Below are 23,672 nucleotides of genomic sequence, written 5' to 3'. Positions count from 1 at the left end.
CCCAGCTTTATTTTCAGTTAAAATAGAATCTCTCCGGGAGAAGAAGGACCCTGAGCAATATAATCTTTAGAGGAAATGAGTTTATTAGATTGTTGTCCTAGAGTTTTGACTAAAGGGAAGGTGGAGTCTGAATCTAAAATCCACTAAAAGCAAAAAGGAGGAAAAAATAAGCCCCAAAAGGAGTGATCAGGACAGAGAATATTCATGAAGGCAGGAAGCTTGAGGCTGCTGTCTTCCCTCTAAGCCCCCCCAGCTCAGTAAATAGCCCACAGCTCAATAAATAGCTGACAAATGGATGAAAGGAACTGAAGGGCCTAAAAATGAGCTGTGCATTTTCTAACATTGCCAGGACCTGTCCTGGGAGCCAGTTCTCAGAATGGTGTTCTGCCATCACTCCCAGCTGTTGCACGGAAACTAATCTTGAAAGTTGAGTGGGGCCAGGCGCGTTGGCTCATACCTATAATCCTTTGAGAGGGAGAGGCATGAAGATTGTTTGAGCCCCAGAGTTTGAGACCAGCCTGGGCAACATGGTGAGACCCCATTTCTATAAATTTTAAATAGTAACCAGGGCGTGGTGGTACATACCTGTAAGTCCCAACTCCTCAGGAGGCTGAGGTGGGAGGATCGCTTGAGCCCAGGAAGTCGAGGCTGCAGTGAGCTGTGATTGCACCACTGCACTCCAGCTTGGGTGACAGAGCAAGACCCCGTCTCAAAAAAAAAAAAAAAAGAAAAGAAAAAGAAAGTTGAGTGGGATACTTAGGTAGGGTAAGACTTTCTGCTCTTTGGGGAAAGTGAGCAAAAGATAAAATGGATGGCACAGATAATAAATACAATGAGAAGGGATCTGAATGCTGATGGCGACTCCCCGTGACATACTAGGTGGGCTGGTGAATAATGATACCTCTAGTCAACTTTTGCTTTGCTAGAAGAAAAGATTGGAAGAAAAAAAGAAAGTTCTTGAGGTAGAGTTCTCACTTGTATCTAGCCCTTTGCAGAGATGCCCAAGCCAACCTGCTTCCTCCCACCCTCGTCAATTTATCACCTGGAGATAACACATGAGAAAAAGAGACTATATGGTGCTTTTGAAAATTAAAGTCAATATACATGCATTTATTGACCACTCAGCCTCTTACTACCTGGACCAACCAGATGGGACTCTGCATTTCCTTTTCCCTACTCAGCACACATCCAATATTGCACTGCACCCTTTGCAAATTATTTTTCCATGCAAGAATTTCTCCTAATTTTTAAACCCAGTTTCATTAATATGAGATGCAAGAAATGAGGCCAACTAGACAGATCTGACCAAAGTGCCAAATCCCCAGTGATCCTTCCTCATGGTTGCATCCCTCACCCTGGCATGTGGGGTAATTCAGCAGGTATTTACTAAGCACAAAGTGAGTTTAGACCAGGATGGGAGCCCGCGTCTTGCTAACACCTCTCCAGAATTGGAGTTTAAGGGTGATTCTCCAAGTTGTAGCTCTAACAGAGGCTTCTTTTGCAAGTCTGTGAGTATTAATTTATGACTATGGTTATTCTAAGGATGGGATTTTAAGGCATAATCCTAATTTTAAATACTCTGACCTCTTGTCAATCATGTATTAGCCCTTGTGTCCCACATTTGGGGGTTAGAAAATATGAGTATTTATGATACTACAAATGAGAAAAATGAGATAAAATTGCTTTTTTTTTTAAAGGTTAAGATTAGGTTAAGGTCTATAGCAGCCAGTCAGATGGAGCCTTTAAACGTTCCATTGCTTGGCGTCATGATTAATTCTTACTGACATCCTCTCCAAGAGGCCAGTGTTTGAAATGCTCCAATATAAGAACAAATTCAGTTCTACTAAAGAACCAAAGGATTTCTACTCCTTATGAGCCTCTCAGGCCAGATGTCTGCATGGCCAGTTTATGTGACTTGATCCTTCAGGACAGACATTCCCCACACGAAAATAACTAAATTGCAGTCTATCTCCTGCTGTCCAAAAATCCTGTAAACTAGAACAAAATGTGCCAATAAAAGTCGAACAGTGAGTTTCACTTGTGGACTGAGACTGGAGAAAAGCTGAGCTATGGTTATAGGGTTTTTTGTTTTTCTAAGTAATACAAAGCTATACAAAAAAGATGTCTTTTTCTTTTTTATCAAAATGATAACTCTGCAAATAGAGCAATCTTCTGGACAGCAAATATGTGTCAGTTAAAGAAACAAATGCCATTAATGTATCATGCTTCAAGATGTCATTGCAGATGAATAGCAAAAGGACATTGAGCAATGTGAAATTTGAGTTTTTGTTTCTCAACCCAAGTCAAACTTTTACTGTAAGTTATGTGACCTTTGACATTGGAATAAAATACACTTTTTCACTTTAATATCTATTTGTTGGGGAAAAAACGATATTCTACCATCCAAGCCCAGTCACAGATAATAAAATGTTAGTATGTTTATTTCTGGGTTTTTTCCCCTGTGCATAGGTTTAAGCTAAGGAGACGTTTACTTATACGGTTATAGGAATCGTTGATATAAAATTTTAATATCTAGATTTTAAAAATTTGACCGGGTGCCGTGGCTTATTCCTATAATCCCAGCACTTTGGGAGGCCAAGGCAGGTGGATTATCTGAGGTCAGGAGTTTGAGACCAGACTGGCCAACATGGTGAAACCCCATCTCTACTAAAAATACAAAAAATTAGCTGGATGTGGTGGCAGGCACCTGTGGTCCCAGCTACTGGGGAGGCTGAGGCAGCAGAATCGCTTGAACCCAGGAGGTAGAGGTTGCAGTGAGCCAAGATTGCACCACTGCACTCCAGGCTGGGCGACAGAGTGAGACTCCATCTCAATAACAATAATAATAATAATAATAATAATAATAATAATTTTTCCATGCTATCATCAAATAGTTAGATTTTGTTTTTATGAGTTTAGACTTGAATTTTAGGCGTAAAGAGCATGTTAGGTGTTGTTTAGATCAACTCCCAGCACCTGAATAAATGCCTTCAATGCAATCCTGAACGCAATCTATTTTTCTGTACAAAAATAGACAATATGGTCCATTTTTCAGTACAAAGTGTTGCTCTTGACTAAGAGTATGTTAATGAAGCTATTTGTCCTTTTTCAAAGCTTACAGTCTCAAACCATAGCCCTCATATTTGCTTAATGTTGGGTGAACAACTCAAAGGTATACAGTGCCTATCACAATACAAGAAAGATGCTTTTCAGAAACAAAGATGGTTCTTATCTAAATAAGAAGAAAGCTATCTCCATTTCCATAAAAAGGATTGCATCCTTGCCAAAGAAGATGGTAGAGTTTACATACACAGTCAAGAAGAGTGTGCGATAAAGTCATTTTTATTTTCATAAATAAAAAGTGTTTTGGTAACTGGAAGGCAGCCCATATAAAACAAGCTTTCATAATCACCATTTCCTCAAACTCTTCCCAGTGAGAGATGGGTAACCCTTGAAACTGCTCACTGGAGGAAAAATGATGATAAGGGTGTCTTTACTGTTCATTTGAGGGGTGAGTATGAGGAGGGAGTGATTATAAATTTCAAACATGATGAAATATAATTTCTTCATCATGGCTTGATTAAATATAAGATCACTTCATAGAGTTTGTTTCTCTTATATACCCACCATTTTTTCATATATATATGATTTGATTTGATATATACATATGTATACATATTGTATATAGATATGTATGTGTGTATATGAATCAAACATACTGTTTCTGTTGGAGATGGTTCTGAATCGTAAAGATTATCTGAATCTTTACCTGTGAGCAGTCTCCAAGTAAGAAGTTGAAAGGTGAAGCCTTTGACTGCTGTCGTGTCTGAGGTCATTCCGAGGATGCGGGAGACCGCTGTCCATGGCTGCATCCTCTTCACGTCAGCAGAGTTCTGTCAGGTTACTTAGCTTTCACTGCGACAGCTCTAGCATTCTGTTAGTTCAAAGTGTTGTTCCTTAATATAAGCCTCTAACATTTAAACTAAAAATGTTAAATGTATCAATTCATGGGAATCATTACATATTGAATTCCTAAGAAATAAGAATGATTTGGGTGGTTTTGTCTAGACAGAATAAACACAAGAGCTGGACTATATTAACTGTTGTATACACTTTTTTAACTGGTATTTTCAGTTACTTGTGATTTTTCCAGGAAAAATAAAAATGAATTAAAGTGGAACAGCAGACTTCTAATTGGTTTTGTCTTTTGATTACATTTGACCATCAACAATGATGTAAGCCTTGGATAGAATGTTGCCTCTGAGTGCCCCACTTAAATTTCTTGTTAACCTTTGGTGTATACACCTCATTGTGCTTTTTGGAATGACTCTAAAAGCCCATAAACTAATGCTTTGCAAAGCCTAAATAAAAATGTTTGCAGCCTGTATTAGAAACACTTTCTTTTAAGATCTGAATGTAAAATAGAGGTTGTTGGTTTTTTGTTTTTTGGGTTTTTTTTTAACAAATTATGCATTTGTGATCTTTGCAATATATGTATAACCAAAACCGAAAATTGCAAAGAAATTGCTTGGAGCTGATTAACTACATGCTGCTATTTAGAAATTCTACTAGAGATTATGAATGCACAAATATTTTCAGAGAAGTTGCCTCATTTACAGGACAACACTACCTGTATTTATTTATCATCTTAAGGCTAAGAAGAAATAAGGGCAGAGGTATTTTCCATAAAGCCATTATATTATGTTAGTTTTTATTAATTCAATTCTACTTACCAAGACTTTAAGGCAGGCCTTACTTTGTTTAAGGAAAAAAAAAAAAAAAGCTAAGCTCCACAAAACAAGTGATTCAGTAATGCCTGATTCTTTAATTAGCCTGAGAGACTTATAATCCACCAGAACTAAACTAGGCAGTTAGGCAATTAGCGTGCTGTCTTCTCTCATATCAAAAAGGCTTGAATCATGGCCATTGTCATTACTTACAATTATTTCTAGTTTTTCATGCCATAATAATGGCTAATTATACTGGTTAATCACAAAACTCAGCCAATCCAAATTCACTAATAAATCAGCTAAAACATTTAGATTGCGCCATTTATAAATGTTTAGCTACACACATTTTCACAGGCTCTAGGATTAGGCATTTTTCTAAAGCTGCATTTGATGGTTTGGGTCATTCTGCTCCCTAAGAGCAGCTACAATAATGTTAATCAACTCCTTGGCCGTGAGCCTTTATTATGAAGGAAAAAAGTTAAGTGAACAAGATATCAGCCAACTCAATCACACTAGAAAATCACAGACTAAATTGAATTCAACTCAGACCTTCTTTTTGGGTTCAGGAGGCTGTTGAAATACGCTGTTCAAGGTTGGTGAGAGAAAAGCTGTTCTTCACCGCATCACGGATTCTCAGGTCCTCTGAGACTTGGGGCAGGTGGAGTCAAAATCTCCTAGGCTAGGATTCGAAGCTGCACCCCATTGCCCTGGCATAACTTTTGTTTTTTAAGTGAGCTTTGCCAGTAGGCCCGGATAGTAGAAGAAGGAGGACGCTCAGGAGAACTGAAAGAAAGTGTTTTGTAGGAAGTTGTTCATATTCTCAGGCACAAGAATCTTCTATGAAAAACTCTGGTCTTACACCTGGGGAAGAAAGACTCTCTTTTCTTTCCTCCTCCTTCTTTTCTTCTTTTTGTTTTCGACAGTCTGTTTTCTAACAGAAAAGCATAACCCACAACTTACCTGAAATGAAGAGAAAAATAAATACTACAGGATCTTTTAATGCTTTAAAGACAATAACCTCTTTGCAGTATTATTTCAAATAATTATATATGTTTGAACGATTTCAAATCTGGAACACGGGTGCCACATTCACAAAAGTAAATGAAGTTGATGTGAATGTGTAAGGGAAAATAGTGTTAGAAAGATTTATCTTACTAATTCTGCCAAATAGAAAGATTTGGGGCCAGGTGCAGTGGCTCATGCCTATCATCCCAGCACTCTGGGAAGCCGAGGCAAGTGGATCACCTGAGTTCAGGAGTTCCAGACCAGCCTGGCCAACATGGTGAAACCCCATCTCTACGAAAAATACAAAAATTAGCTGGGCCTGGTGGCAGGCACCTGTAATCCCAGCTACTCGGGAGGCTGAGGCAGGAGAATGCTTGAACCAGGGAGAAGGAGGCTGCAGTGAGCCGAGATTACGCTATTGCACTCCAGCCTGGGTGACAAGAGTGAAACTCTGTCTCATAAATAAATAAATAAATAAATAAAAGATTTGGAAAGAGAATCAGTGACCTGTGATTGAGCATATTCCCTTTTGCTTTTCTTCTGTTGCTTAGAAGAAAAAAGTTGTAAAGGCTTTATGAAATTATAAATCTGTATAAAATCTGGAAAACATGATTCCCACATTAAAAAAAATAACATAAGATTTCAGATCATTCAGACATGTTTCCAACTCAGGGTTGAGGACTCTGCTGTTTGGTCCTTTTCCCAGGGAATAAAGTGAAAATCCTCCTGTGAATCACACACATTTTCTCTCTGAGTTACTGACTTTAGTCTTTTGGGGACTAGAGTAAACATGAAGAGGTCTTCGAAACACACAGCATGAAATCATCACAATACAAAAGGGAGGGGTGGTTGTGTATGCTCTTCCTTCTTTCATAAAGAGTCTTTCAATTGTTTTTTCTAAAATTAAGATTATAGCTTAATCCAAGTTAAGAACTTTTTTTTAAAGACGTTTTTGAAAACGCGTCTTTACCTGGCTTAGTTTGAATGATTCAGGGTAGTTAGTTATTCATAAACGCTCATTCTCCTTGTTTTGTTCCCTCGTTTCTCAAAGTGGGGGAAAGTTTATCAATATATCAATAGAAGAGAAACCATATGTAAATTCTACTTGAGAAAATGTTAAGTATAATTTTCAAGCCAAAAATCCCCTTTCTGACACAAAATGTCTGCATTCAAACGAGTCATTAGAATTTCTTAAAGCTATAGATAAAGAAGTCAGGGACAGATAAGAGATGCAATGTTTAAATTATTTTATAATATTTTAAATAAGGTCCGTTCCTTTTCACCTTAACATCTGATCAGTGAATATAGCACATGTAAAGTTCAGAGAAAACCATGGAAAAGTGTATGGCTAACTCCTCTAATCTTCCCATCAATCTCGTCGTGGGTAAAGATGCCTTTATTAACAGTAGTGATGCTGTTGGTTTCGCTCACTAATGGCTTTCTTGTGCGCTGTGTGGCTCTGTGTATTTTGTCTGCCATTGTACAGGAATTCAAACCCATTGGTACCGCGCACAACAGAAGGGCCCAGCCTTTTGTTGCAGCTGCAAACATTGATGACAAAAGACAGGTAGTGAGCGCTTCCTATAACTCACCAATTGGGCTCTATTCAACTAGCAATATACAAGATGCGCTTCATGGACAGCTGCGGGGTCTCATTCCTAGCTCACCTCAAAAGTAAGTATCCGACTCTGCTCTGGCCACAGTCTACCTAACAGTGATAGTATGGTTTCTTTTCTTTTCAAAAGTCCAGCTCTTGCTGTTTTATTTTTACTTTCCTGAAGGCACTATCAGATTTCTCTTTTAAAGACAAGCATCTAAAACATGTTTCTAATTGCTGTGGGGCCCGGTCCGCCAGTGCCTGACCATTTAGTGGATAGATGGTTGAAAAGAAGAGATCGTCCTGGTTCCATCATTACCTTTGCTAGTTATGACGATAGTTGGTGGTAAATAATCCTCTCTGTACAATTATCATTCGTTTAATCTTATCTGAAAAAGAATTCGTCTTCCACTGAGGGGCCTTTTTAACGCTTTGTTTTTACAGGATGTGAACTACTTTGAACACAAGCACAATATTCGGCCCAAACCTTTCATAATCCCGGGCCGAAGCAGGTCATAAGCTCTGAGATTGTGAAGTTTGCAGTGCATGCTTCTTAAATCAGTTCTTACTAATCATCGAGAAAAGTAACTTGTAGATGTTTGGAGTGGCTTTTCTCATTGCGAAGCTTATTTCAAAAGCAAAAAGAAACAAACTCACTTAGCAGAGTACAGAAGCCAAATAACTTTCATTTCCAAGAGTAAATATTGACAGGATTACAGAGCTGTGAAATTTTATGCAATCACCACGTGTATTTATAGCGAACACCCCTGAGGCTCTGGGGATCCCATCCAGAACACCGTGACCTTTGAGTCGGGCAGTCGGTATATCTATCCCAGGTCAGGAAAGCCCTGCCAGCGGGAGCAAGCATGGAAACCAGCCCCGGTTAGGAGCAAGGAGTCAGGTGAACAAGACAGAATGATAAGGAGCAAGCTCTTCCTTCTCGTCTCTCAGTAGAGAAACTGATCATCTTCAGATCATCCTTTTCAAATATGTTCTCTAGAAATTGAACTCCAACCTAAGGGGAAAGAAAATAATGCCCTGTATTGCCAAATCAGGAAACAGTGACTTCAGGAAACCTCAGTTCCATCCTTCTGACCTCAGCTAAGCCGGTCAGCCCACAGGAAGGAAGCTGGTGGTTAGACTGGATTGATTCTGACAGGAACACTGAATATGATTTACCGCAGCTGTTGCAAACTGGTGGCCCATAGGTGGATTTATTTCACAGGCATGTTTTATTTAACCTTTTTGTTTAAAAAAAATAATGTAAGTGCCTTTAGACAGAACATTTAAACTCACCATCTTGTCAAAATGCGCATCACTCTTAAGTGTGTGAGACGTGGCTCATTTTCATACATGTGTGACCTCCTGGCCCCTCTAGATACCCGAGCTTATGACTCCTGCCATAGGCTGTGGAGAGGGGGTCATCCCTTCTGTATGATTTCCATGTCCAGACCTTTCAGTAAGCTACAGGCAGAGTCGGGTGATTGTCTCAAAACATGCCGGACAATTCTTGTGATATCAGATCCAGGAAGGAGCCCTGGACTGGAGGAGCAGGAGAAAGGCGTTAAGAAGGCAACCATGAGTGAACATATGTTCCTCCACTAGAACGTGAGCTCAGTGTCTGCAGGGGCCTGGTCTGACTGGCTCAACATTGTACACCCAGCACCTAGAAATGAGACAGAATAAATGCTCAATAAGCAACCATCTACGAACAGAAAAAATAAATGCCCAATAAATGCTTACTGCATAAAGGAATCGAATCCTGAGGGTGCACACCATTTCCCGAGCGAGTGGCAAGAGTCCAGAGCTGTCTCGCTCCCGATGCTGGCAGCTCTGTGTCCTCTCCTGCCTCTCTCTGTGTGTTCCCTCGTTCCCATTCTGTTCTCATCTGCATCTTTTCCGTTTCTCCACTTTCAGCAGCTTCCCCACCCCAGCCCAATCCCAATAACAAAACACTGGATTTAAAGTTAAAATGATACAATATTTTACTGTTGAATATATACAACTTCCCAAAAGAGCACAGTAAAATTAATAACTTGCATTCTTTTCAGGTTAGTGTGACTAAGTCCACCCACACCAGCTCTAGGGCTTCAGAAGGCTTGAATAAAGTGATATGTTAGAGTAACACTTATCCTGCCTTTACTAAAAACCTGTAACATTCAATTTTATAAAAAGTCAGGAAAGTCAGAGAATCCTAGGTATATAATTGCCTTTAAAAAATGTTTTTCATTTTAACTTAAACATGGGGATAATGACAAGCCGCTCATAATGTCATTTGAAGATAACACCTTTTAATATAGCTGAATTTGGAAGGGAGGAGGAGAGAAACAGAAATGAGGGGATTTGCTTAAAAAACAGATGCCAGTGCACAAATCTTAAAGAACTATAAGGCCTGGTGTGGTGGCTCACACCTGTAATCCCAGCACTTTGGGAGACAGAGGTGTGCGAATCACGAGGTCAGGAGTTTGAGACCATCCTGACCAACATGGTGAAACCCTATCTCTACTAAAAATACAAAAAATTAGCTGAGTGTGGTGGCAGGCGCCTGTAGTCCCAGCTACTTAAGAGGCCGAGGCAGGAGAATTGCTTGAACCCGGGAGGTGGAGATTGTAGTGAGCTGAGATCATGACACTGCACTCCAGCCCGGATGACGGTGTGAGTCTTCAAAAAAAAAAAAAAGAAGAAGTAGAATTGTTAAAGAGTGCCCCCAACATCCTTCTTCTCTTCCTGTGCCTCCTCACTATTTGCTGTAACTTCTGAATTTTTTGTTCCCACCAAACTATTCTTCATCAAGGTGGAATTGTAAGTGGCTGCATACCAACCTACAACTACATGTGTTTTTAACTTTTAAAACAACTGTAGTTTTTGTTCGGGTGCATACTACTTGTACATGTTTATGGGGTACATGTGCTGTTTTGATACATGCATACAATGTGTAATGATCAAATCAGGGTAATTGGGGTATCCATCACCTCGAGCAGTCACTTTCTTTGTGCTTTGAAACATTCCACATCCACTCCTCTAGTTATTTTGAAATATATAAATAATTGTTGTTAACCAGTCACCCTATAACTACACTGTTATGAACTTCTTTAATCCAAAGTAAGTTGGACATGCTAGTGCTGGGCATGGTGGCTCACACTTGTAGTCCCAGAACTTTGGGAGACCAAGGTGAGCAGATCACCTGAGGTCAGGAGTTTGAGACCAGCCTGGCCAATGTGATAAAACCCCATCTCTACTAAAAATAGAAAAATTAGCCAGGCATGGTGGTGCACACCTGTAATTGCAGCTATTCAGGAGGCTGAGGCATGAGAATCACCTGAAGCCGGGAGGCAGAGGTTGCAGTGAGCCGAGATCATGTCACTGCACTCCAGCCTGGGTAACAGAGTGAGACTCTGTCTCAAAAAAAAAAAAAAAAAAAAGTAAGTTGCACATGCTAAATTGTTAACAGCTTAATTTCCCTGGGGTTTTACTATTAGCTATGGTTCTTTTGATTATTTCATCATGACTGAAGCCTTTTAAAAGACTGGTGTTTTCACATGCAAATATATAAAATTTTTAAGGCTAAAGCTACAGTTAAATACATATGTAAGGTATTTTAGATCCAAGTGATAAAATACAATCCTATGAGTGGTTTTTGGACAAGTTGCTTCCAGAAGTATGCCCCAAAATGTCTGTACACACCCCAGAGAAATTAGCAATCTGTCAAATGATGGATCTGGGCACGAAGTAATTGACTGCATTATCAACCTCACAAGTGGCCTTGCCAAGTCACTAAGTCAGTCTCAGAAAATCTCATTGGCATCTACCTTTCCAGGTCATCAGGAACAGGTCGTGGTGACCCATGATGATATATCCCCGGTGATAGCCACAGTGACTGGAATCCATGAAAACCCGTTTTACTTAAAGGATCAGTTTAAAAGATCTTTTTAAATTGGCCCAGAAATGTATAAAAGTTCATCCTTGTTTGCTTAGCGTTCATTTCTCATTTATTTAATAGACATGGGCCTGATTGATAAAGGAACTAGGAATGCATGCTCAACTAAAATTACATAGTGCACAAATATGCATTTACTACTGACCCTCAGAACATGGGTTTAAACTGTGCAAGTTCACTTATATGTGGATTTTTTTTCCAATAAATATGTTGGAAAAATTTTTGGAGATTTGCGACAATTTGAAAAAGGTCACTAACTGTAGCCTTGAAATATCAAAAAAATTAAGAAAAAGATTTGCCATGAATGTATAAAATATACATAGATAGTAGTCTATTTAAGTGTTAATAGACTGTTTATCTGTAAAACTTCCGTTCAACAGTAGGCTATTGGTAGTTAAGTTTTGGAGGAGTCAAAAGTTATACATGACTTTTATAGCAGAAAAATATTACTGATAACTACTATAAAACATGACATAACTGTAAGTTCTAAATTGATCATAGTTTATCTGCCCAGTACGGGCACTATGTCTGGCACATAGTAGGGTAAGAGTAGTTATAAATGTCAGTCGAGTAGGTTCATTATTGGGAGGCTGAAGTCTCCCAAGATTTAACTCTGTTTCAAATCCCTAAACTGATTTCATAAGCTTCATTACACTCAGGTTAAATCCACGTGATCCTGACTAAACCGCACTGCAACTGAAAATGTCCTCACATTCTTTTACCAGCTGCAGTCCATTTCAAGAGTCAGTATAGACCCTAAAAAATGGTGAATAGCCCACTTGACATTTTGGTATGTGATCTAAACATTGTACAGTCTGGGTTTTCAATAGGTTCTCAAAAGGCAGGAAGTGAAGGAGCAAGCTCGTATTCACCTGTCTGGTTTAGGTTATGTAGGTAGTTAAATTGGATAACACAAGACAAAAAAAAAAAAAATTTAAACCCATTTAGTGACATGAGTTCTCCAGACTAATCAGGATGCAACATTGCTGGAGTGGAAAAAGTTCCTGCTCAATATCATTTTGGTTTCCTATCTTTATATGGGCTGAAGTTAGCATTAATACCTCTAGAGAGTAAATGCAGATATGAGGCCATACTTGAGACCAGAGACAATCTGGACTTAGAGGTAAACACACCATATACATCCATTCTCTGTCTTGAGCTTACAGCGACACTAACTGGAAAGTATGATAGATGTGTATATTAATACTAATATTTATTTTTGCTTTGTCTTAAATGACTATGCTTTTTTTTACAAAAATCTCTTGGTATCTCTCATGCACGTGGGAAAATGGACTTTTTAGTCACTAGCATGTCAGTTGTTAACTGACCCCTATCCAGTTTCCAAATAGAATGTGAAATCTCCCTAGTTCTTCGATTTGCATGACTGGGCTTTGATGTTTTAATAAGTCCCTGAAATGCATCTTTAAAAGGAAAAGGAAAATATGCATGGGATAGATGTGTGCTTCTGAAATTGTGCATAGAATAGCTATGTAAGAAATATAAGCATCAAAAGAGTGAAAGACCACTTTATTTCTCCTCTAATCATTCATATCAAGGTGACAAGCATTTATTGGTTTTTTTCTAGGGCTTGTATTAAACCACTGAACAGCTGTCTTAAAGTGTACTCCTCACAGAATTAAAGAGTAAAAATAGAAAATATTAAAATAGTAACAAAATATTTACAAGATAGCCTTAAAACATAATCTTTACCATAAAACCTGCAAGTTACCAATTACTATTTAATTAAAGCTCAACTGTGTTACTGAAATATACTTCTGATTTTGAAATATTGATTTCAAAATCAAATATGTGATTTCATCTTCATGCTGCATATTCGGTGTTCACTAAAACTTGAATTTTAAATGTTGCACTTGAGAAATGTAAAAGGATGTCCAGCCAATGTAATTTTCCTTCATCATTTGTCTGTGATATTGACCAGTTTTAAAGTCTTTGGCCTATTTTTAAAAAGTGAGGATAGCTGCAAATTTTCCACTTACTTCATATACAACTTTTCTACATGTAACCCTCAACTTACACATTGCCTCATAGAACAGAGCCAAAAAATGCAGTATCACCTGTACCTTTTAATTTTATTAAACTTTTTTCAATCACGAATTTTTCAACATCTTCCCTTTTTAAACAAATTCTAGTGACAAATCAAGATTTGGTTTTATTTTGATGTAATTCACCTCTCACTTTTGTCTTCAATTCCTTTTAACCTCTCTGTACCTGTTCTCTGTGTTCTTCTGTCTGGACTGTCTGGCTCCCTGTGCCATCTGTGTGTGACGTGGTCATTAACACAGTGGATGCAGTACCCCCTCCGGGATTGACTGTGGCAGTGGACGCAGCACCCCTTCTTCTGTCAGTACTGTTAGTACCATTTGCCCAGGTGACTTGAAAGTGGCGGCTAAGCTGGCCCCTAACATTCCTTTGGAAATGGAACTTCCTGGTGTGAAGATTGTACATGCTCAGTTTAATACACCTATGCAGTTGTACTCAGATGACAATATTATGGAAACACTTCAGGGTCAGGTTTCAACAGCCCTAGGGGAAACACCTTTGATGAGGTAATACGAGTCTTTTTGAACCATGGGCATATTAACTAAACACGTGGGCAGTGTCAGCTTTACGGGTGTCTTTTAACATTGTCTTAATGGAAAGAAAGCTATGTGAAAAGCTTTTTAAAAATACTAAGGATTTATTGCAAATATCTAGGCTTGATGATAAAGGTGATTTGGGGAATTATCTAAGTAGAGCTTTATGTGTCCGATAGCAATAAAATGAAATCCTGTAAGGACCAAATGTATATGTCTCTCAAAAGCTACAATGTACTTTACAAATGTGTGGTGTAATACTTCTCAAAGTTATTTATAATCTAGTATACCCTATGTCCTTTGGGGATCAAAAATGAGGAAGGAGGTGGGAGGTTTACAGGAGTGTTATGAGATGATTCTTCTCTCTTCTGATAGAGCTTGTGGAGAGGTCACTATTTACCCATTTAAAATGTTTATTGTACGTGAAGGTTTTTGGGTGAATACCCTCAGGCTATTAATGTAGATATTGAATTTTTGCTGGTCTTTTTTGACTCATTTTTTCTTTGTTATAACTCTTTGTTCACAGTACTTTTGCCATAAAGATTTTGATTAAAAATATTTATTATAGGATAAAATCTTATTGCTTCTTTCACTATTACAGAGTCACTATTTATAAATTAAATTATTATAATGCTTAAGAGTGTTAAATAGTGATATCTCAAAGCTATCTCTTGGGATGAACACATTGAATTAATAATAGTGTAAGATATCTCAAAGCCATTTGCAAATATGACATAGGTAATAAAAATATTACAGATAGTATGTTTTCTAGATAGTGCAATAAAATGATATAAAATAATAAAGTTTTTAGTGTTAAACATACAGTATTATGATAAAATTCTTTATTGTCCATTATGAATATATTTGTAGAAAGCATGTTAAAATAAAGCTGCTGTCATTATAGTAAATGAATTTTAATGTGGCTATTTTTAAAAGACAGTGCAGTCAATTACAGCAGATATAAAAATGTAAGTTTCTATATTACAGGCTTTCAAACCCTGAGATGTTAAATTCCTAGAATTTACAAGTAAAATGATACCCTTATTATTTCCAGGGGTTGACAAATTAGCCTTAAAACTAAAAACATATTAAACCATATACTTTTTGTTTAATATCAAAAGTAAATCTGAATTTTACTGACAGTTTGATGACTGAGAACAATCTAACTGGGTGCTTACTGCTGCACTTTCCGTCATGTGTATATTGCCTTTTCTCTGGGAAAAGTTAATTTTGTTCACATCTATCATTATATATCCATCAGACTCAAGTCTTGTTTTTCTTAATTACTATTTCCTGACAATTATCTTTTACTTTCCTTCCAAAGTATTTTGCCAAGTGGAGGAGTGTGGATGCAACTCCTCTATTTGTTGTTCAATGACATTTCCAAGGCAGCCTTGTGAATTCACATTATGCTTTTAACTATACTAGAGATTCACTTGAAAATACTAGACCTCTGTTCAGGAGTGGCTGTGCATAGAGTAATGGCTGAGTATTGATGTCTGTGGCCTCTTGCACGTCTGGTGCCTCCCAGCGCCTGACGATGCTCCCCGCTGTGCCTGTGTTTCAGCGAGCCCACGGCCTCGGTGCCCCCCGAGTCGGACGTGTACCGGATGCTCCACGACAATCGGAATGAGCCCACACAGCCTCGCCAGTCGGGCTCCTTCAGAGTGCTCCAGGGAATGGTGGACGATGGCTCTGGTGAGCAGCCGCTGACACCCGCTGAAACGTATTGATAGAGGCTACTGCAGGCGGCGGGACGGGGAGGACAGCAAACGTACTGGGAACAAAAGTCTAAAACTTGGTTTTAATTGGGAGCCAAGTGAATTTTTGCACAGAAGGATAGGATATGGATGGTGCCTAGTTTAAAAAAGGAGATTCCGGGACATGTCCAAGTAGCCACCAACTGAAGTCATAAAAGGACACCAAAGACAAATTGCATTAATGGTTGTCAAGGGCTAACTCAGCTTACAAGTCATGAGATATCGTTTTAAACAAATATTGTCAAACTTCTCAGCCTCCCCCCACACTCTGGAGTATCACCATCATCAAAAACTAAACAACACTCTAACAAACCCTTGCTATGTTCCATGTTCTGTGAAAAGTATTTTGCACACATTATCATTTAATCTTCAGAGGAACTTGGGGAGGTGAGCCTATTATTTGCCCTACTTAGCAAATGAGAGGCGAGGGATGGGCAGGTGGCCTTGTGAAAGGCCACACAGTCAGTGAGCCACAGACCCAGGTCTCCAGCCCACTCCCGTCATCTTCAGGGCTCCTGCCCTGACCTATGCTTCTCCATGCCCAAAAGATATAGACTGTCCTTTAAAAGCCACACAAAAATGCAGAATGTCCCATTAGGATGGCTACTGTAGAAAGCATGGAGAATAACAAGTATTGGTGAGCATATGGAGAAATGGGAACCCTGTGCATTACTGAGGGGAAGGTAACAGGGAGCAGCCACCCTCAGGGAGAATGGCAGCTCCTCGAAAAGTTAGTGATCCCGCAGCCCCACTCCTAGGAATATACCCCAAAAGACTTGAAAGCAGGGACTCAAACAGATTCTTTTTCTTTTTGTTTTTGAGACGGAGTCTTGCTCTGTTGCCCAGGCTAGAGTGGGTGGCGCATCTTGGCTTACTGTAACCTCTGCCTCATGGGTTCAAGTGATTCTCCTGCCTCAGCCTCCCGAGTAGCTGGGATTACAGGCACCTGCCACCATGCCTGACTAATTTTTGTATTTTTAGTAGAGATGGGGTTTTACCTCTTGGCCAGGCTGGTCTTGAACTCCTGATCTCATGATCCACCCGCCTCGGCCTCCCAGAGTGCTGGGATTACAGGCGTGAGCCACCGCGCCCGGCCTGTATGCCAGCATTTATCTTATTCACAGTAGCCCAAAGAGGGAAAACACCCAATGTCCATCGAATGATGAATGGATAAGCAAAATGTAGTGTGCACATACAATGAAATGTTTTTCAGTCTTAAAAGGAATTAAATTCTGACACATGGTGCACCATGAATGAACTTTGAAAACACTATGTGAAGTGAAAGAAGCCAGACACAAAGAGGCAAATATTGTATGATTCCATTTATTTGAGAGATCCAGAACAGGCAAATCCAAGAGACAGAAAACAGAATAGAAGTTACCAGGGGCTATGAGCAGGAGCACAGGGAGTTACCGTTTAACGGGTACAGTTTCCGGGAGGTGAAGAAATGGTTCCGGAGGTGGATATGGACAGTGCTTGCACAGCATTACGAATGTACCTAATGTCACTGAATTGCACCCCTAAACGTGGTGAAAATGGTAAATTTTATGTATATTTTGCCACAATAAAAAATAATGCCCTCCGCTCCTTTGAGCGTTTTGTAACAGTTTCCTCCAACCACAACAACAAAATAAATGTTTTCTCTAATTCCATTCTGTAATGCCCTATTTCAGAACAACGTCCCTTATGATTGCATCAGTCCTGTTCGGAATATGACAGTGCAGATGCAACTGAAGGCTAAAGTGCACAGTTTAAAATAGAAGCTTAGCACAAGCTGCAGCCAGCTGTTCCCTAGCCATACATGGAAACACTTTGTTTTTCAGATGACCGTCCGGCTGGAACGCGGAGCGTGAGAGCTCCGGTGACGAAAGTCCATGGCGGTGCAGGCGGGGCACAGAGGATGCCGCTCTGTGACAAATGTGGGAGTGGCATAGTGTAAGTGTCATTTTTAACCCTGGAATTTACAATACCGCTTGGCGACAGTTCATTTCTTCTACTTTAAGACTTTATAGACTAAAGGCAATTATGAAAACCAAACTTCTGTTCATCAACTTGAAACATAGGTCCCCAACATTTAACACATTGTGACTGTCACTCCTTAGATATACCTCCAAATTGTCACATCATATGAATCAGCAATTTTGACTTACAATTTCAGAATACTCTCATGAAAAAAAAATACCCCAAATATATGTTGAAAAGTCACTTCTAAGAATCATGACTTCACTTTAAACTCCCCCACCCCTGTTAATGTCTAGTCTTTAGTAAGTGTATACATTTAGTATACATAGTATCCTCCTCTGTATAAACACAGGGAAACAAATGCAGCATGAGGATGTTAATTAAAATACATTATCTTTACCCAGTTTAAGTTACACAGATTTTGAAACAAAATATTGAAAAACTACTGTCAGCTTCTATTACAAGGAAATATTTATTTATTTATTTATTTATTTATTTATTTATTTATTTGGAGACAGAGCCTTGCTTTGTCATCCAGGCTGCAGTGCAGTGGCGCAATCTTGGCTCACTGCAACCTCTGCCTCCCGGGTTCAAGTGATTCTCCTGCCTCAGCCTCCCCAGTAGCTGGGATTATAGGTGCCCGCCACCACACCTGGCTAATTTTTGTATTTTTGGTAAGAGGAGGTTTCACCATGTTGGCCAGGCTGGTCTCCAACTCCTAACCTCAGGTGATTTGCCCGCCTCAGCCTCCCGAAGTGCTGGGATTCCAGTTGTGAGCTGCCGCGCCCAGTGGGGACCTTATGTTTAAATAACCACACTTGCTAGTTCAGGATCAAGTCAACCAAGATAATTCTGACATCCTCACGGCATTCGTGCCATGTGGGCACATCCCCATCCCATTATTCCATTCCCCTGCCATGAATTCACACACTGATGTGTCCTCTGTCCGGTTAGCCAGGATACATCCCAAGAGGGCAGTGGGGGATAAACCTGGTTAGGGCAAGAGGAGGAACGTGGGACCAAAAGGTCAAAGCAGGGCAGGGAGCTCAGAGCAGAGAGGCCCTCAGTAAAATACAATAGTGCCTGACGTTACCAGAAGCAATCATTGTGCCTAAGCTGGAGTAAACTGTTCACAGTAGAAGCTAGTCCACCCACCCCAAAGGAATTCCATCTCTGCTCTTTGATCTGTTTTCTCTTGCTCCATTGAATAAAGGCTGGACCACCCAGATGGAAAGCAATCAGAGAGACTCTGTTCATTGGGTAGATGACCACTCCGTCAAAAGCAGAATTTTTTGCAGAGGGGTTGGTCTTGTCTCCATCATGTCTCCCTCTTCAAAGAAATGATGAGGAAAGATCATGAAGTAGGATCCTACAAATTTTCTATTAAGGACTCTTTTGAAAATCTGAACATAGTCCCACGTCAACACCAGAGAGAAACATGGGATGGCTTGTTGTGGATATCCTAGATCTCCATGACAATTACATACAGTTTCACGGCTGTGCATGTTTTCACAGCTGGAGGCCATTGTTTCCTGACTGAAATAGAGAACACCTGCCTTCTCTGTTGGGTTCTCTACTTTGTCTCAATTTTTGCTCTGTGGTTTTTTAACTTGAGCTCATTTTCTTCCCCAACAGCGGTGCAGTGGTGAAGGCACGGGATAAGTACCGGCACCCTGAGTGCTTCGTGTGTGCTGACTGCAACCTCAACCTCAAGCAAAAGGGCTACTTCTTCATCGAAGGGGAGCTGTACTGCGAAACCCATGCAAGAGCCCGTACGAAGCCCCCAGAGGGCTACGACACGGTCACTCTGTATCCCAAAGCTTAAGTCTCTGCAGGCGGGGCACGCACGCACGCACCCACGCACACTTACACAGGAAGACGCCCATGGCTTTGGGCAGAAGGATTGTGCAGATTGTCAGCTCCAAATCTGAAGTCAAGGCTTTAGACCTTTATCCTATTGCTTATGGAGGAAAAGGAATGGGAGGCAAACGCCTGCTATGTGACAAAAACATACACTTCGCTATGTTTTGCAACCCTTTTTGTCTGGGGCTAGCAATAATGATATTTAAAGCAATAATTTTTTGTATGTCATACTCCACAATTTACATGTATATTACAGCCATCAAACATGTAAACATCAAGATATTTGAAGAAGTCTAATTGTCTTACGTTGACAAGTTGATTTTGCAATTGTGGTAAATACCAAATAACAATCTTGTATTCTAACATAATCTGCAGTTGTCTGTTTCTGTTTTAACGATTACAGTGCATGTTAGGGAGAAAGTCCCTGAATTTCTTTAGTTTTATATTCAAACAATTATGCCACTGGATGCAACAAACATAATAAATACATAAAAGATTTTAAAAATACCTAATGAAGTGGCATTCATTGAATTCAAATAAAATCAACATTTCAATGAGAGAACCCAATCATATTTTAACATGTACACTAATAAATATTTTAAGATAAATGTGGTTTCTTCTCATTACTCTTATGAGCACAAAATTTCTGATGATAGGCGAAGCACTGAAATTTGCTAAAGGTAATTCAGTCTCTTTCAAATTAAAAGTTTCACTTGCTTCAACAGAGTCTCTTTCGATTTAAATATCTCTTTCAGATCAATAGTCAGACTGAAGGTTCAAAGTCCATCACGGCTGTTTCTCAGGCTCAATGGTTCACCACCTCCTCCTCTTCCCAAGATGGCATCTCCAGGAGGAAACAGTTTAGAGGACTTCCTAAGGAGGGCAGGGGGTGCTGGTCTCCTGGGGTCCTGCTTGTATCCACTGTTGAAATCCTTGGTTTCACTTGTGATCTGTGGTCTGTTTTCTTGACATAGTTGGGGCCAGGCAATAATCCCACCTCCACTGCCACCTCCAAAACTCTCAGCTCAGCTTTCCTGGAGTCACGGATCATCTGTCTGAGACATGCACTCCACCTGGCCCTGGAGCAGGCAGCCTACCTTGCAGGCTCTGCACCGTGTTACCTTGCCTCTCACCCAGGGTGGCCACAGGGGAATGCCCCTGACTTGCATCTCTCACCTACTTTCCATGTTCCCCATTGGGGACATAGAGGAACTTCTGAAACTGTTCCCTCAGGTTCAAACCATGGGGAACCAGCAGGGTGAAGACCCTCAGACCCTCTGTCTCACTACCTTGTGTCACATGGTCATCTCTACCCCACCGCAGCTGCTGTCTGGCCTGGAACAAGTGTTCTCCTCCCATAAGGTCCCAAACGGGACACAAGTTTTATTGCTCTGGGATTCTCCCAAACTTAACTGACTCTTTCTGACCCTGACCTGTTCAGGATTTTGACCACGTGAGAGGAGCCAAAATACGTGCCTGGCGCCTGTAGGCATTTGACATTGCAACTCCTGTGCCAACAAATGCATTCACTAACAGCTATTAAAAAAATAAAACAGACTTTTGAGATCAAAGAAATGAATGTATCCAAAATACATGTTTGTTCAACAGTCATTTTCAAACATTTTGTTCTGGGAAGGAGATAAACTGAAAAGTTTAGAAAGCAAATGAACGGTAACTGACTTCAAAAACCTGAGAAACTTAAAACTCAAAGTAGCAATGGAGAAAACCATAAACCAACCCAATTTACTCTTTAGAATCTTGAAAGGCATGGCAATGGGCAGCACCTGGCATTTCTGGACCCGAGGATAAAGGTGCGACTACCATAAGGAGAGCTGAGTAGAAGCTGTTTCAGAAGCACTTATTCCCTTGAGCAGGGGTCCCCAAACCCCTGTGTGGCCTCAGACCGGTCTGTGGCCTTTTAGCAACCAGGCCGCACAGCAGGAGGTGAGCAGCGGGCTAGCAAGCAAAGCTTCATCTGTATTTACAGCCGCATTGCTGTATTGCTCGCATTGCCACCTGAGCTCCACCTCCTGTCGGATCAGAGGCAGCACTAGATTCTCAGAGGAGCACGAACTCTGTCGTGAGCTGCGCATGCAAGGGATCTAAATTGTGCGCTCCTTATGAGAATCTAATGCCTGATCTGTCCCTGTCTCCATCACCTCTAGATGGGACCATCTAGTTGCAGGAAAACAAGCACAGGTTCCCACTCATTCTATATGATGGTGAGTTGTATAATTATTTCATTATATATTACGATGTAATCATAATAGAAATAAAATGCACAATAAACATAATGCACTTGAATCATCCCCAAACCATCCCCTACTGCCCCCATCTGTGGAAAATTCTCTTCTGCGAAACTGGTCCCTGGTACCAAAAAGGTTGGGGACCTCTGCCCAACAGGCTCCCCCTGCTAGGTACTATCTGGAAAAGGTAAAACAGAGCATCTCCCAATTGGAAGATGGAAGCACAGTTGATGGTATGTGTACCATCCTGCAAAGAGGTAAATTAACAATGAAAGATTCGGCCGAGCACAGTGACTCATGCCTGTAATCCCAGCACTTTGGGAAGCCGAGGTGGGTGGATCACGAGGTCAGGAGTTCAAGACCAGCCTGGTCAAGATGGTGAAGCCCCATCTCTACTGAAAATACAAAAAAATTAGCCGGGCCTGGTGGCAGGCACCTGTAAGACCAGCTACTCAGGAGGCTGAGGCAGAGAATTGCTTGACACCGGGAGGTGGAGGTTGCAGTGAGCCAAGAGCACATCACTGCTCTCCAGCCTGGGTGACAGGAGGAGACTCCGTCTCAAAAAAAAAAAAAAAAAAAGAATGAAAGATCCATGAGAAAAGTGTACATTAGACATTATATTGTACATGCATCTACATTGTTAGATATTAGCATTTTCCTTAAATTTATATTTTATGTCGTAGAGTATATAATAAACTGCTTAAGTTCAGATGTTTAATAAGAAGCTTTTTATAGTAACAAAATGTAGTATGTTCTAATCTGAAATTTGAGAGAGATATGGCTTAAATTTGATAATTTAGACTGTGTAACTAAGGCAGGTCCTAAAATTGCATGCTCATTACTTTGAAGAAAAGTCATTCTTTTGACAATTAAATCTCGAAATGTAAACATGTAGAGGAATTACATACAGAATTAAAACAGAAATGAATACTAAGTGAACATTATTTTTAATATATAAAGTACAGAATGAAAACAGGCATGTTGAAAAAAATTAAAACTCTAAAAATGCAAACAAATGCAAAAGCAATATTTCCCCCATGCTAGCATTTTGTTTTTCAATAATGAATTCACACCAGGAATCCTATATAGAAATTCATGCCATGAAAAATAATGCCAACCAGTTTTGATTTAGCTCACAGAAAATCATTTTCTTACAAAACAGACTAGCCACTGTGTTTAGATTTATAAGCTTATGAAAGCTAAGAATGATCAATGAAATGATCTATGATTAAGAATTGGGTGCCTATGAACTTTGGATGCATTATTAATTAAATTGCTATATTTTTCAGAGGAAACATAATATAGAGCTACTCCACTGTCTGCCAATAGGGAGACTGATTGAATGAAAACAATTCTAGTTGTCGCATATTTTTGCACCCGTGTAAGCAGCATAAAGTAAAGCTTAATGGTTAATGTGAGCCACAAACAGTTTACCCAATTCTACAGGTGATAAAGCTCACCAACTGCCCAGCACAGGAACACTCCAAGCTAAGTAGAATGGAGCTTTACGGTTTCTTCTATCAACAACTTTAGTTGCAAAAGTTTGCCAAGTTGTCCTTTGAGCAGATCTAATTTCAGTCCTAAGAAAAACTGCTACTTGTAACAATTACTCTCTATTATCATGTCATGGTGACCTAATGTTCTTTTTAAAATTTATGCTCTTCCAATTGTATCTAAAGCATAAAAAAAGAAGACTGAAGAAAGAATGAAGGCATTCAGATAATTCAAGTAAATAAACCATTTGCCTGATCTATATGATTATTTCAAGATAATCTCTCAGGTGTCTATTCATTTTGGAGAGCACTCAATAAATATTTATTGAGCACCTATGAAGTAAAAGATGTTGAAAGCTACACATAACAAAATAGATTTTTAAATATTTCATCTATATTCACAAGTTGACTTTTTTCTTTATTTTATTTTTATTTTTTTTTTTTTGAGAGTTTCACTCTTGTCACCCTGGCTGGAGTGCAATGGC

General features: G+C 39.7%; 1 protein-coding gene across 4 annotated transcripts in view; it reads left to right on the top strand.

Moving 5' to 3' along the window:
* PDLIM3 (PDZ and LIM domain 3) overlaps window positions 1-19,955 on the top strand; it is a 34,251-nt gene extending 14,296 nt beyond the window's left edge. For 2 of the 4 annotated variants that reach the window (XM_025385129.1, XM_025385128.1), the window contains 4 exons: window positions 7,777-7,844; window positions 15,431-15,561; window positions 17,447-17,558; window positions 19,221-19,955. In XM_025385129.1, the coding sequence (XP_025240914.1) occupies window positions 7,777-7,844; window positions 15,431-15,561; window positions 17,447-17,558; window positions 19,221-19,410 (501 nt within the window). In that variant the 3' untranslated portion in view covers window positions 19,411-19,955. Of the gene's footprint in view, window positions 1-7,221; window positions 7,410-7,776; window positions 7,845-13,572; window positions 13,837-15,430; window positions 15,562-17,446; window positions 17,559-19,220 lie in introns of all 4 variants that reach the window. The other 2 variants (XM_025385126.1, XM_025385127.1) reach the window with 2 other exon arrangements.
* Window positions 19,956-23,672: the final 3,717 nt, after the last annotated feature.

This window comes from Theropithecus gelada, chromosome 5, assembly GCF_003255815.1.
Source record: "Theropithecus gelada isolate Dixy chromosome 5, Tgel_1.0, whole genome shotgun sequence".
NCBI classification, from domain to species: domain Eukaryota; kingdom Metazoa; phylum Chordata; class Mammalia; order Primates; family Cercopithecidae; genus Theropithecus; species Theropithecus gelada.
This window is presented reverse-complemented; position numbering and strand designations above follow the sequence as displayed.